The following is a 16,184-nucleotide window of genomic DNA, read 5'->3' on the forward strand; positions in this document are numbered from 1 at the left end:
AACCAAACATAACCAAAAATAACCATAACAAACAAAAATAACCAAATATAACAAAACAAACCATCTAACCATAACCAAACATAACCAAAACATAAAACCCCAAAAAATAAAAAACAAATATATAACCATAACAAACCCTAAACATAAACCCCAAAAAATAACCAAACATAACCATAAATAAACAAAATATAACAAAAAAATATAAAATAAACAAAAATAAAAAACAAAAATTATAACATAAATAACATAAATAAACAAACCATAAAATAAACCATAAATAACCATAACACAAACATAACCATAAACAAACCATAACAAACCCTAAAATAACCATAAACAAACCATAAAAAAAGATAAACAAAAGATAACCAAACATAACAAATATAAAAATAAAACCCCAAAAATAACCCCAAAAAAACAAAAGATAAAACCCTAAATAAAACCCTAAACAAGAACCAAACATAACCAAACATAAAATAAAATAACCAAATATATATATAAACATAACCAAACATATACCAAAATAAACAATATATAACCCCAAAAATAAACATAATATAAACATAAATAACCAAACAATATAACATAAATACAAATATAAAATAAACATATATATAAAATAAAAAACCCCAAAACATAAAATAAAAAAATAAAAAACAATATATACATAACACATATAATAAAAACCCTATAATATAATATAAAACATAAATAATATAAAAAAACATAAAAATAACAAAATATAAACATATAAAACATAACCAAACAAATAAACATATATACACACAAATAAACATAAAATATACACACACATATACAAAAACACACATTATAAACAAAATATTATCACAATATATATTATTAAAACATAAACAAACAAAACAAATAAACAAACAAAACAAACCCTAATAAACAAACATAAAATAACCATATAAAACATAAAAAAACATAAAAAACCATAACAAATATAAACAAACATAAAAATATACAACCAAAAAAACATATATATAACATAAACATAACCCCAAAAATAAAATAATACAAACCCTAAATAACAAAAATAACCATAAAAAAACAAAAAATAAATAACAAATATATAAAACCCTATAATATATATAAACCAAACATAACAAAATATAACCAAACATAAACAAACCATAAAAAAACATAAAATAAATAAAATAACCCCAAAAATAACCCTAAACAAATATAACCATAAAATAAACCATAAACAAAATATATACAATATAAACCAATATATAAAAAAACATAAAAAACCAAACATAAAAAACCATATAAAAAATATAAAACAATATACCATAACAAATATAAACAAAACCATAAATATATAAATATAAACAAATATAAAATATATAAATATAAATATATATAAAACAATATATAACAAATATAAACAAATATAAAAAATATATATAACCCCAAAAATAAAATATATATAAACAAAAATAACAAATATAAACCATAACATAAATAACCAAAACATAATAAAATATAACCCCAAAAAATAACCATAACGAAAAAAACCATATATAAACCAAAACATAACATAACCATAACATAACCATAACAAAATATAAACATAAAAAACCCCAAAAATAAAAAAATAAAATAACAAACACATATAAAACCCCAAAACAAACCAAAAATATAAAACATAAAATAAAATAAAAACATAATAAAACATAACCATAACAAATATAAAAAACCATAAATAACCATAAAATAAATAAAATAACCCCAAAAATAAATTAAACATAACCAAACATAAAAAAACCATAAATAAACATAACCAAAACAGAAAAAAATAAAAAAACCATAAAATACACCCCAAAAATAAATAAAAAACCATTAAACATAACCATAAACAAACCATAACAAACCAGAACAAACATAAAATAAAACCCCAAAAATAAAAAAACATAACACAAACATATATATAACAAATATAAACATAACCCCAAAAAAATATATAAAACCCGAACAAAACATAAATAAACATAACACAAACATAACCCCAAAAACCCTAAACAAACAAACCATAAATAAACAATATATAAACAAACAAACCATAACCAAAATATAACCAAAAAAACAAACATAAACATATAAAACAAATATAAAAATATAAAACATAACCAAACAAAAAACCAAACATAAAAATAACCCTAACATAATATATAACCCTAAATAAATAAATAACCCCAAAAAAAACATAAATAACATAACCCCAACCCTAAAAAAAAATAAACAAACCCTAAATAAACATAAACAAACCATAAATAACCAAACAATATATAAATAAACATAACAAACATAACCAAACCATTAAACAAAACAAACATAACCAAACATAAATAACCATAAAATAAAAAAACCATTAAACAAAACATAAATAACAAACCATAACCAAAAAATAAAACATAAACAAACCATAAAAAAACATAAACAAACCATAACAAACCCTAACAAACCATAAATAAAACCCCAAAAAGAAAAAAACCCCAAAAATAACAAACATAACCAAACATAACCCCAAAAACCCTAAAAAAAATACAAACTATAAAAACATAAACAAACCATAAAATAACCAAATATCCAAACAAACCATAATAAAAACCCTATCCACACTCCCTTTTAACATAATAACCCCTATATTTCCTAAACCACACCATAAATACACACATTATACACACAACACATTTAAAACACAATTTTAATTAAAAACATAAACAAACATAAATAAACATAACAAAACAAACCATAAAAAACAAAACAAAAATAACCAAATAAACAAACATAAACATAAAATAACCATAAATAAACATAATATTAAACATTAAACAAACCATAAAAAACATAAATAACCCCAAAAATAAATAAACATAAATAACCATAACAAACCAAACATAAATAACATAAAAATAAAACCCTAAATAAATAAACATAAATAAAAAACATAAAAAACCATAAATAAAACATAAATAACAAACATAAAATAACCATAAATAAAATAACCAAACATAAATAACCAAAAAACATAAATAAAATAACCCTAAAATAAACAAACCATATAACATAATATAACATAACATAACCATAATATAAACAAACCATAACATAACCCTAAACAAACATAACCCAAACATAAAAAAACATAAAACCAAACATAAAAAACCAACATTTATAACCATAACAACCATAAATAACCATAACAAACATAAACTATAAATAAAAAAACATAAAAAACCATAAAAATAACCAAACATAAAACCCCAAAAATAAACAAACCATAACAAAAATAAATATAAAAAACCATAAATACCCCAACCCATATCCCCAAAAACCAAATATACCAACATAACCACCCCAAAACCCTTTTAAAACCCCAAAAATAAACATAAAATAAATACCATAAATAAACAAACATGAACCAACCTCCCCAAATAAATATAACATAATAACCAACCAAAAAACATAATCCCCAAAATAAACATAACAACATAACCATAAACATACCCCAACCCTAACAAAACATAAATAACCCAATCCCCAAAACCCTATCCAAAAATAACAAACCATAATCAAACATAAATAACCAACCCTAAAATATCCCCAAAATAAAACAACCCCAACTATAAACAATAACATACCAAACATAAAAAAACATAAAATAATCCCCAAAACCCCAATCCCCAACCAAACATAACCCCAAAAAAAAATAACCCCAACCCCAACCCCCCCTACAAACCTAACCCCAAAAATAAAACCCCAAAAATAACCCCAAAATCCCCAAACATAAAAAACCATATCCCCAACCCCAAACCCCCAAACCCAAATCCCAAAAAATAATAATAACCCCAAAATATAACCATAAAAAACATAAATAAAACCCTAACATAAACAACCCCAAAAAAAACAAACATAATAACCCTAACCAAACATAAAATAACCCCAAATAAAATAAAAAAACCCCAAAAATACCCTAACAAAAATAACCCGAACCCAAAAAATACCCCAAAAAACCCTAAACAACCCGAAAAAAACAAACATAAAAAAACCAACCTATAACAAAAATAACCCCCAAAACAAACCCGAACAACCTATACCAAACAACCTATACCCACAGATCCCCAAACATAAACAAACATAAAAAACAATATAACAACCCTAACAAAAAAAACATAATAAAATAAACACCCTAATATAAACAAAAACCCTTAACCCCAAAAATAATAACATAAAAAAACCAAACAACAAACAAATATACCAAACAACCATAACCCCAAAAATAAACAAACATAAAAAACAAACATTAACCCCAAAAAATAACCAAACATAAACAAACAAAAAAACAAACCATAAACAAACCAAAATAATAAACAAACCATAACAACCATAACAAAACAAACATAACATAACCATAAAAATACCCCAAAAAAAACAAACATAAAAAACAAACCCTAAACATACACACATATACACACACATATACACATACACACACATATACACACACACACACATACCCCCCCCCCCAACACACTCACCCTGCCCCCCCCTCATTAGTCCTCACCCTGTGAATGCCCTCCCTCATTAGTCCTCCCCTGGATGCCCCTCCCCTCATTAGTCCTCCCTGTGGATGCCCCTCCCTCATTAGTCCTCACCCTGTGAATGCCCCTCCCCCTCATTAGTCCTCACCCTGTGAATGCCCCTCCCCCTCATTAGTCCTCACCCTGTGGATGCCCCTCCCCCTCATTAGTCCTCCCCTGTGGATGCCCCTCCCCCTCATTAGTCCTCACCCTGTGAATGCCCCTCCCCCTCATTAGTCCTCACCCTGTGAATGCCCCGCCCCCTCATTAGTCCTCACCCTGTGAATGCCCCGCCCCCTCATTAGTCCTCCCCCTTAGAGCTGTGGAGCCGCTTCACAGGACGAGTTCTGCCCGTCGGGTCGAGTCGTCTTCATGTGTCTCACACACTTTAAAGAATATTGATAGTTCCCAACATGTGGGGGACACTTGGACGAGGAGCTCGAGGTTCACAGGTGACGCCTGTTAGCTCAGCGCTAGGGAAGCAGAGCTGGTTCATTCATTGCTTTCTGTTCTTGGATTCATATGAGATGTGGATCTGTCAGCTCAGAGATCAGAGATCCTAAAGAGTTCCATTTCCTTTGAGCTTATCTGTCCTCAGCATTGTTCACTTTGTGAACTAAGTTTCTACGTTTCTACATCTTCAGTCCAACCGTTGCATAGTTTGACATTTTAAAAGAAGATTCAGTCAGTGCAGTAAACATTAAGCCCGCTGTTAGCTTAGCTTAGCTAAATCCACCTCCTAGCTTTAGAAATAAATATATCTCTAAAAGAAGTTGACGTTTTCCATGTTGTTCTGTCCCTTCAGACAGATCTGTGTGTGTGTGTGTGTGTGTGGGGGGGGGGGGGGGGCAGCGTGACACCAGACACACTTGCCAGACCCGGCTCTGGTTCTGATCCGTGTCGGTACCTGTTGACATTCAGAACTCTGTTTGAGGAAGCTCGCCCGGCGCCAGGAGGTCTCCCCCGGGTCGAGCCGTGTGATTGGTCGATCCGCCTTCAGTTATTCAGTCAACGGCACAAACAGAACCGCCGGGTTTGGAGAGGTCCAGCAGGCCCGGCGTAGCCCCCCCCCCCCTCTCTTTCTAAGAGCCCCTTCACGGCTCCGTGTTCTTTGTGACGCTGCTTTCTCTTCCCTCGTCGTCCTTTGTGACTCCGACTGCCGCTCCTCCTCCTCCTCCTCCTCCTCCTCCTCCTCCTCGGGGGAGACTCTGTGGTCCAAGAGATTAGAGCGCCGGCTGCCTAGCAACCCAATGAAGATGGCGGCTCCAGAGGGGCGCCCTGCCTCTCCGATGACCTACATAATCCCTCTGATCGTGCAACACGACAACCCCTCAAACAGATACTCCAGACCTCCAGACCTCCAGACCCTCCAGACCTCCAGACCCTCCAGACCTCCAGACCTCCAGACCCTCTGGACCCTCCAGACCTCCAGACCCTCCAGACCTCCAGACCCTCCAGACCTCCAGACCTCCAGACCTCCAGACCCTCCAGACCTCCAGACCCTCCAGACCTCCAGACCTCCAGACCTCCAGACCTCCAGACCTCCAGACCTCCAGACCTCCAGACCCTCCAGACCTCCAGACCTCCAGACCTCCAGACCTCCAGACCTCCAGACCTCCAGACCTCCAGACCTCCAGACCTCCAGACCTCCAGACCTCCAGACCCTCCAGACCTCCAGACCTCCAGACCTCCAGACCCTCCAGACCTCCAGACCTCCAGACCCTCCAGACCTCCAGACCTCCAGACCTCCAGACCCTCCAGACCTCCAGACCTCCAGACCTCCAGACCTCCAGACCTCCAGACCTCCAGACCTCCAGACCTCCAGGCCTCCAGACCTCCAGACCTCCAGACCTCCAGACCTCCAGACCTCCAGGCCTCCAGACCTCCAGACCTCCAGACCTCCAGGCCTCCAGGCCTCCAGGCCTCTAGACCTCCAGACCTCCAGACCTCCAGGCCTCCAGACCTCCAGACCTCCAGACCTCCAGACCTCCAGACCTCCAGGCCTCCAGACCTCCAGACCTCCAGACCTCCAGACCTCCAGACCTCCAGACCTCCAGACCCTCCAGACCTCCAGACCTCCAGACCTCCAGACCTCCAGACCTCCAGACCTCCAGACCTCCAGACCTCCAGACCTCCAGACCTCCAGGCCTCCAGACCTCCAGACCTCCAGACCTCCAGACCTCCAGACCTCCAGGCCTCCAGACCTCCAGACCTCCAGACCTCCAGACCTCCAGACCCTCCAGACCTCCAGACCTCCAGACCTCCAGACCTCCAGACCTCCAGACCTCCAGATCTCCAGACCTCCAGACCTCCAGACCTCCAGACCTCCAGACCCTCTGGACCCTCCAGACCTCCAGACCTCCAGACCCTCTGGACCCTCCAGACCCTCCAGACCTCCAGACCCTCTGGACCCTCCAGACCTCCAGACCCTCTGGACCCTCCAGACCTCCAGACCTCCAGACCCTCCAGACCTCCAGACCCTCTGGACCCTCCAGACCTCCAGACCCTCTGGACCCTCCAGACCTCCAGACCTCCAGACCCTCCAGACCTCCAGACCCTCTGGACCCTCCAGACCTCCAGACCCTCTGGACCCTCCAGCCGTCGGCCGTGGATTCTTCCAGAGGTCACAGTGTAAATGTTTATGTCTGCGTGATGAGTCACAAAGGGCAGTAGTGTGTGTGTGTCCAGCAGGCGGCCGTGGGCCCCTGGCCGTGTGACTGTGGCCGTGGGGCCCCTGGCCGTGTGACTGTGGCCGTGGGGCCCCTGGCCGTGTGACTGTGGCTCTGTGTGTCTCTGCTGTATTTTCATGGTAAGCGTCTCTTTGGGGCTTCAGGTTCTCAATGAGCTCATTTACACATCAAAACCTCCCAGGAAAGGGATAGTGCTCAAGGGGAGGAGGAGGAGGAGGAGGAGGAGGAGGAGCCTCCTCCGCAGACAAACATGGCGTCAGCAGCCAGAACGCCGAGGCTCTCCACGGAAAACAAATCCTCCGATCCGGGATCAACAGAACCGGGCCTGTTGCCCCAGAACCAACACACTGGGTTCAGCTGACGGTCGACACAGTGAGGTGTGTGTGTGTGGAGGTGTGTGTGTGTGTGTGTGTGTGTGTGGAGGTGTGTGTGTGTGTGTGTGTGGAGGTGTGTGTGTGTGTGTGTGTGTGGAGGTGTGTGTGTGTGTGTGTGTGGAGGTGTGTGTGTGTGTGTGTGTGTGTGTGTGTGTGTGTGTGTGTGTGTGTGTGTGGAGGTGTGTGTGTGTGTGTGTGGAGGTGTGTGTGTGGAGGTGTGTGTGTGTGTGTGTGTGTGTGGAGGTGTGTGTGGAGGTGTGTGTGTGGAGGTGTGTGTGTGTGTGTGGAGGTGTGTGTGTGTGTGGAGGTGTGTGTGTGTGTGTGTGTGGAGGTGTGTGTGTGTGTGGAGGTGTGTGTGTGTGGAGGTGTGTGTGTGTGGAGGTGTGTGTGTGTGTGTGTGTGTGTGTGTGTGTGGAGGTGTGTGTGTGTGTGTGGAGGTGTGTGTGTGTGGAGGTGTGTGTGTGTGTGTGGAGGTGTGTGTGTGTGTGTGTGGAGGTGTGTGTGTGTGGAGGTGTGTGTGTGTGTGTGTGGAGGTGTGTGTGTGTGTGTGTGTTCCCGGCAGCCACATCTCCACCCCTCAAACAAACTCTGTTTTTGGAATGAAGGTTTCTCCTCTGAAGATTCACTGAAAATAGATTCCAGTGACCTGGAAACGTAGAGATGGAGTCATCACTACCTAGTGTCCTTAACTCACTACCTAGTGTCCTTAACTCACTACCTAGTGTCCTTAACCCTCTACACTAGTGTCCTTAACGCTCTCTTCTACCCTGTGTCCTTAACCCTCTACACTTGTGTCCTTAATGCTCTCTCCTACCCCGTGTCCTTAACCCTCTACACTTGTGTCCTTAATGCTCTCTCCTACCCCGTGTCCTTAACCCTCTACACTTGTGTCCTTAACGCTCTCTCCTACCCCGTGTCCTTAACCCTCTACACTTGTGTCCTTAACGCTCTCTCCTACCCCGTGTCCTTAACCCTCTACACTTGTGTCCTTAACGCCCTCTCCTACCCCGTGTCCTTAACCCTCTACACTAGTGTCCTTAACGCTCTCTCCTACCCCGTGTCCTTAACCCTCTACACTTGTGTCCTTAACGCTCTCTCCTACCCCGTGTCCTTAACCCTCTACACTTGTGTCCTTAACGCTCTCTTCTACCCCGTGTCCTTAACCCTCTACACTTGTGTCCTTAACGCTCTCTTCTACCCCGTGTCCTTAACCCTCTACACTAGTGTCCTTAACGCTCTCTTCTACCCCGTGTCCTTAACCCTCTACACTAGTGTCCTTAACGCTCTCTTCTACCCCGTGTCCTTAACCCTCTACACTAGTGTCCTTAACGCTCTCTCCTACCCCATGTCCTTAACCCTCTACACTAGTGTCCTTAACGCTCTCTTCTACCCCGTGTCCTTAACCCTCTACACTAGTGTCCTTAACGCTCTCTCCTACCCCATGTCCTTAACCCTCTACACTAGTGTCCTTAACGCTCTCTACCCCGTGTCCTTAACCCTCTACACTAGTGTCCTTAACGCTCTCTTCTACCCCGTGTCCTTAACCCTCTACACTAGTGTCCTTAACGCTCTCTCCTACCCCATGTCCTTAACCCTCTACACTTGTGTCCTTAACGCTCTCTTCTACCCCGTGTCCTTAACCCTCTACACTAGTGTCCTTAACGCTCTCTTCTACCCCGTGTCCTTAACCCTCTACACTAGTGTCCTTAATGCTCTCTCCTACCCCGTGTCCTTAACCCTCTACACTTGTGTCCTTAACGCTCTCTTCTACCCCGTGTCCTTAACCCTCTACACTAGTGTCCTTAACGCTCTCTCCTACCCCATGTCCTTAACCCTCTACACTAGTGTCCTTAACGCTCTCTTCTACCCCGTGTCCTTAACCCTCTACACTAGTGTCCTTAACGCTCTCTTCTACCCCATGTCCTTAACCTCTACACTAGTGTCCTTAACGCTCTCTTCTACCCCGTGTCCTTAACCCTCTACACTAGTGTCCTTAACGCTCTCTTCTACCCCGTGTCCTTAACCCTCTACACTAGTGTCCTTAACGCTCTCTTCTACCCCGTGTCCTTAACCCTCTGCTGTGACCTCCTTCCTATCTAATCGGTTCAGGTGTGTCCAGCTGGTTTGTGTCTCACGCTGTTTGTCCTCTCTGGTGGAGGACGCTCTACACGAGGCGGAAGTGGAGGACGCTCTACACGAGGCTGAAGTGGAGGACGCTCTACATGATGCTGAAGTGGAGGACGCTCTACACGAGGCTGAAGTGGAGGACGCTCTACACGAGGCTGAAGTGGAGGACGCTCTACACGAGGCTGAAGTGGAGGACGCTCTACATGAGGCAGAACCACCATGACCCAGTGGACCGTGACGTGGTGTCAGGTCCAGGACCAGGTCTACGGGGAACCAGGAGGTGGAGGACGCTCTGGTTGTCAGGATTAAGTCCTGAAGTGAACTCTTCACACGTGGAGTCTTCATCACATGAATACAACTTGAGTCCTGCTTCACCTGAACGGGAACCACGCGGAACCTCTGGAGACGCCACACGGCTGCTCTACGAGGTCCTCTATGAGGTCCTCTATGGTGTCCTCTATGATGTCCTCTACTAGGTCCTCTATGAGGTCTTCTACTAGGTCCTCTATGGTGTCCTCTATGAGGTCTTCTACTATGTCCTCTATGGTGTCCTCTGAGGTCCTCTATGAGGTCTTCTATAGTGTCCTCGATGAGGTCCTCTATGGTGTCCTCTACTATGTCCTCTATGGTGTCCTCTACTATGTCTTCTATGAGGTCCTCTACTATGTCCTCTATGTGGTCCTCTATGGTGTCCTCTACTATGTCCTCTATGTGGTCCTCTATGGTGTCCTCTACTATGTCCTCTATGAGGTCCTCTACTATGTCCTCTATGAGATCCTCTACTATGTCCTCTATGTGGTCCTCTATGGTGTCCTCTATATGGTCCTCTATGAGGTCTTCTACTATGTCCTCTATGGTGTCCTCTGTGTTGAATGACTGTTTCACTGTGTGACTAATTTACTTTGGCACCTAAATAGTTAAAGTCCTGTAATGCAAAAGCTATTTATTTAGTTATTTTCTCTTTTTTATGGACCATGTGAGAACACGGTGGCTCTTGTGCTTCATAAAATGGACTTTATTACTGACAATATTTATTTAATGAACACAAGGTTAGGCATACTTGTTCTCTGAATCAGTGAGTGATTATTTATACTGAGGCAAGTTTCTCTCCCCAAACAAACCGGGTCTCTCTCTCTTTTATAAATAAAAGATATATATATATATATACATATATCTATGTATATATAAAATATATATATATATAAAAGATATATATATATAAAATGTACATATAAATATGTATATAAATACATATAAAATATACATATATATAAAATATATACAAGTATGTATATATACATATATATACATGGTAGAATTATCTGTATTTAAACCAGAGATACAGCTTCCAGGAACCGCAGCCCACATTTAAAGCTGCTGCTCAATGAAAAGTGAAACCATGAAATCCTTCAGACATCAAAGTGTCCGAGGATCAGATGAGCAGCAGGACGACGTGAGGAGCAGGAGGAAGAGGACGACGTGAGCATTAAAACACGGTCATAAACATATTCCTGCTCCTTCTAGACGATGAAACATGAATCAAGACGAGGCGCCGCGCCTCAGAGATGCTCTTTGAGGAGCATCGGGGCCTTTGGATGTAGAGCGGTGGCACCGAGAGGAGGAGGAGCAGCAGGAGGAGGAGGAGAAGAGGAGGAGCAGCAGGAGGAGGAGGAGGAGGAAGAGGACACGCCGAGCCGTCGCTAGTGACTGTTGATCTGAATCAGTTTAAGTTGAGATGGTCGCACACAAGAAGATAAAGTGAAACAACAACAACAACAACAACAGGAAGCTCAGCGACGGGAATTCCACAAATTTATTATCCTCCAAAAAACAGACAGAACCCTGGTTCTGAAGGCAGAACCAGGGCTCTGAAGGCAGAACCCTGGTTCTGAAGGCACTTCATCTCCTCAGCTCAAAAACAACCGATCTGAGAGTTCAATTAAATATATGTACAATAAATAAAACGTTTATACAGATTCATACAGTGAACTGATGCCACTGGGGGAGGAGTCCCAACACAGCTCCATAACAGTGCTTTGAAAAGGTCAAAGGTCAACATGGACATGGCGACTGCAACACGAGGGAACACAACATCAACACAACATGAACACAACATCAACACAACATCAACACTTCCCTTTATGCATCGAATACTGGAGATCAGAGAGTGTGTGTCTGTGTGTGTCTCACACGTGTGTGTGTGTCTGTGTCTGTGTGTGTGTCTCACACGTGTGTGTGTCTGTGTGTGGCTGTCTGTGTGTGTGTGTGTGTGTCTCACACGTGTGTATGTCTGTGTGTGGCTGTCTGTGTGTGTGTGTGTGTCTCACACGTGTGTGTGTCTGTGTGTGTGTGTGTCTCACACGTGTGTGTGTGTGTGTGGCTGTCTGTGTGTGTGTGTGTGTCTGTGTGTGTGTGTCTGTGTGTGTGTGTGTCTCACACGTGTGTGTGTCTGTGTGTGTGTGTGTCTCACACGTGTGTGTGTGTGTGTGTGTCTGTGTGTGTCTCACACATGTGTGTGTGTGTCTCACGTGTGTGTGTGTGTGTGTGTGTGTGTCTCACACGTGTGTGTGTGTGTGTGTGTGTGTGTGTGTGTCTGTGTGTGTGTCTCACACGTGTGTGTGTGTGTGTGTGTCTGTGTGTGTGTGTCTCACACGTGTGTGTGTGTGTGTGTGTCTGTGTGTGTGTGTGTGTCTGTCTGTCTGTGTGTGTGTCTCACACGTGTGTGTGTGTGTGTGTGTGTGTCTCACACGTGTGTGTGTGTGTGTGTGTGTGTCTGTCTGTGTCTGTGTGTGTGTGTGTGTGTGTGTGTCTCACACGTGTGTGTTTGTGTGTGTGTCTCACGTGTGTGTGTGTGTGTGTGTGTGTGTCTGTCTGTCTGTCTGTCTGTGTGTCTGTGTGTGTGTGTCTGTGTGTGTGTGTGTCTGTGTGTGTGTGTGTGTGTGTGTGTGTCTGTGTCTGTGTGTCTGTCTGTCTGTGTGTGTGTGTGTGTGTGTGTCTGTCTCACACGTGTGTGTGTGTGTGTGTCTGTCTGTGTGTCTGTCTGTGTGTGTGTGTGTGTGTGTCTCACACGTGTGTGTGTGTGTGTTTGTGTGTGTGTCTCACGTGTGTGTGTGTGTGTGTCTGTCTGTGTGTGTGTGTGTGTGTGTGTCTGTGTGTCTGTGTGTGTGTGTGTGTGTGTGTGTGTCTGTGTGTGTGTGTGTCTCACACGTGTGTGGGGCTGTCTTGCCGCCCGGTGGCCGTCTTGAAGTGGCAGTTCGTGGCTCCGCCGCCCGGCTTCCTGCCGCGGCTCCGCTCCGTTAGCTTGCGGCTGCACAGGTTCTGCCAGGTCTGCAGCGTCTTGGAGCTCCAGACCCAGACGCCGCTGGTGATGCCGACCACCAGCGACATGAAGATCTTCAGCATGAACACGGCCACCGCCGGCACCGAGGTCCGCAGCGAGCAGCCGGCGCCGCCGCACGGCGTCTGCAGGCCGCGCCGCCTCCAGTAGTCCATGTTCAGCCGCTCGTAGAAGTAGCACACGAGGACGCAGGTGGCCGGCACCGTGTACAGGATGGAGTAGATGCCGATCTTCACCATGAGCTTCTCCAGCTTCTCCGTGTTGCTGCCCCCCGTCTTCATCACCTTGCGGATGTGGAAGAGCGCCACGAAGCCGGCGAGGAGGAAGGAGGTGCCGATGACCAGGTAGCAGGACAGCGGGATGAGCACGAAGCCCGTGAGCGCGCCGGCGTCGGCGCCGCCCACGTAGCACAGGCCCGTCAGCTCGTCGCCCGCCACCTTCCTCATGGTGAGGATGACGATGGTCTTCAGCGCCGGCACGCCCCACGCCGCCATGTGGAAGTAGTTGCCGTGGGCCTCGATGGCCTCGTGGCCCCACTTCCTCCCCGCCGCCAGGAACCAGGTGAGCGTGAGGACGACCCACCAGATGGACGACGCCATGCCGAAGTAGTAGAGGAGGAGGAAGACGAGGGTGCAGCCCGTGGACTCCAGCCCCTCCTGGATGATGTACGACTCGCCGTGCTCGCGGTCGCAGGCGATGTTCTCGGCGCCGGCCGCCAGGCGGATGACGAAGGCCACGGAGTAGACGTTGTAGCACATGGAGAGGAAGATGATGGGCCGCTCCGGGTACTGGAAGCGCTGCGGCTCCAGGAGGAAGGTGAGCACGGTGAAGGCGGTGGAGGCGAAGCAGAGCGCCGCCCACACCGCCATCCACACCAGGGCGAAGGCCTTGTCCCGCCGCGACCACAGCACGTCCACGGCCGGCGAGCAGCGCGGCGCGCACGCCCGGCTCTTCTCCACCAGCTGGAACTTGTCGGGGTTCTCGCAGGAGCCGGACCCGCCCGGCGCCGCGCGCCCGCCGCCGCCCGCCGGCTGCCGGGGCCGCGGCGCCACGGGCAGCATGCCCTCGCCCCTCTTGCCCTCGGCCCGCGTCTCGTTCTCCGGCGCCTCCATGCACAGCGCGTTGGGGTCGTTGCGGGTCGGCAGCCGGGAGCAGTCCAGCGCGTCGGGCCAGGTGTAGCTGAACTTCTTCATGATGGGCGCGCAGCGGCGCCGCGCCGCCTCGCACATGGGCCGGCACGCCGGGATGGAGGCCGACACCTTGTCGGTGCACATGGGCGCGTACAGCGAGCACAGGAAGAAACGCAGCTGCGCGTCGCAGCCGTAGGCCACCAGGGGGGCGAACTCGTGCAGCTTGGCCGCCGCCTCGCGCTGGTCGCCGTGGTTCAGGAAGTTGGGCATGCGCGTCAGGTTGTAGCCGATGCCGGCGCACATCGGGATCGACACCGGCTCGCACTTCGCCGGCCGACCGCGCTCCGCGTCGTAGGAGCCGATCTCGAAGCCGGAGCCGGGGGCCGCCAGCAGGCAGCATGCGAGCACCGTCAGCAGGGACCCGGTCCGGGACCAGAGCCGGGACCGGGTCAGGGACCCGTTCATGGCTGGGTTCAAGGACGCGTTCTTTGACCCGTCCATGGCCCTATTCAGGGACCCGTTCTTTGACCCGTTCAAGGACCTGTCCGTGGCCGCTTTCAGGGACCCGTTCAGGGACCTGTCCGTGGCCACGTTCAGGGACCCGTCCGTGGCCTCGTTCAGGGACCCGTCCGTGGCCTCGTTCAGGGACCCGTGCGTGGCCGCGTTCAGGGACCCGTCCGTGGCCTCGTTCAGGGACCCGTGCGTGGCCGCGTTCAGGGACCCGTGCGTGGCGGCGTTTAGGGACCCGTGCGTGGCCGCGTTCAGGGACCCGTGCGTGGCCGCGTTCAGGGACCCGTCCGTGGCCGCGTTCAGGGACCCGTGCGTGGCGGCGTTTAGGGACCCGTGCGTGGCCGCGTTCAGGGACCCGTGCGTGGCCGTAGTTGAGTGTAAACTTGCAGCGGAGTCTCTGGTCTCGTGAAGCCGCTCCTCCTCCATGTCCTCCTCGGTCTCCGGCGGGAGTCGAAAGGAGAAGAAGCCTCCGGGTATAACGGTTCACTTATTCGGTTATTTGTTGTCCGGTTGAACCGGAGGGTCCGTCGGTCGGTGGCGGTGAGAACCGGAGACGTGACGGTCCGAAACTTCGACAAACAATGGAGGAGAAACCATCAAAACCCGCAAAACGCCGAAAGCTGAGCGTGAATCCAACCGACCGGGAGCCGTGACCGACCTGAGCCGTTACCGGGAGCCGTTACCGGGGGCCGTGACCGGGAGCCGCGGCGTCCGCGCCGTTCGTTCGCTCCAGAGGAAAGTGTGACCGCTGCGTGGCTCCGTGCTCCGGCCGCTCCGCTGCGGGTCTGGAGCCGGAGAGCCGCGCGGGGGCACTCCAGCCCGGGGGGGGGGGGGGGGGGGCTCCATGACGCTCACATTTCAGCAACACGAGGAGCCAGACAGATGCTGCGGGTCACAGACCTCCAGGCCTCGAGTTCAGAGTGACCTCCCCGGGACTGAAGGTCACCGTCAGGCTGCTCGCCGCGTCTACTTGAGTTGTTCCATTTAAATTAACTTTATATTCACAGGCTGCTTGAACTCAGATGTTTACAGAAGCCACATAAAGTGGGTCAAATCATCTTTTATGTGATACCGGTGGATCACAACAACTAAAGCATGACGCAACATTTTGATTATTAACTATATAAAGTATTAAGAAAATAAATCAATCATATTTAATATAGTTTTGATTAGCAAAGTAACTGGAATAGTTGGATAAATATAATAAAAGTATGAAGTAGCATGAAATGTGAGTCCTCAAATAAATTCAGGAGCAGCAACACAAAGAATAAACAAAAGCATCTGAAACTTAATAATGATAATACTTTATTTATACACTAGTCTATTTTATATTTTCCTCCAGTATATTTTGTATTTTTCCTCCAGTATTTTTTATATTTTGCTCCTGTATATTTTATATTTTCCTC

General features: G+C 45.9%; 1 protein-coding gene across 1 annotated transcript; it reads right to left on the reverse strand.

Annotated features, from left to right (window-relative positions):
- Positions 1-12,912: 12,912 nt before the first annotated feature.
- Positions 12,913-15,570, reverse strand: fzd9b (frizzled class receptor 9b). Its single transcript, XM_056440986.1, has one exon. The coding sequence runs from the start codon at positions 15,202-15,204 to the stop codon at positions 13,003-13,005; it is 2,202 nt and encodes a 733-aa protein (XP_056296961.1). The 5' UTR covers positions 15,205-15,570; the 3' UTR covers positions 12,913-13,002.
- Positions 15,571-16,184: the final 614 nt, after the last annotated feature.

This window comes from Pseudoliparis swirei, chromosome 20, assembly GCF_029220125.1.
Source record: "Pseudoliparis swirei isolate HS2019 ecotype Mariana Trench chromosome 20, NWPU_hadal_v1, whole genome shotgun sequence".
NCBI lineage: Eukaryota > Metazoa > Chordata > Actinopteri > Perciformes > Liparidae > Pseudoliparis > Pseudoliparis swirei.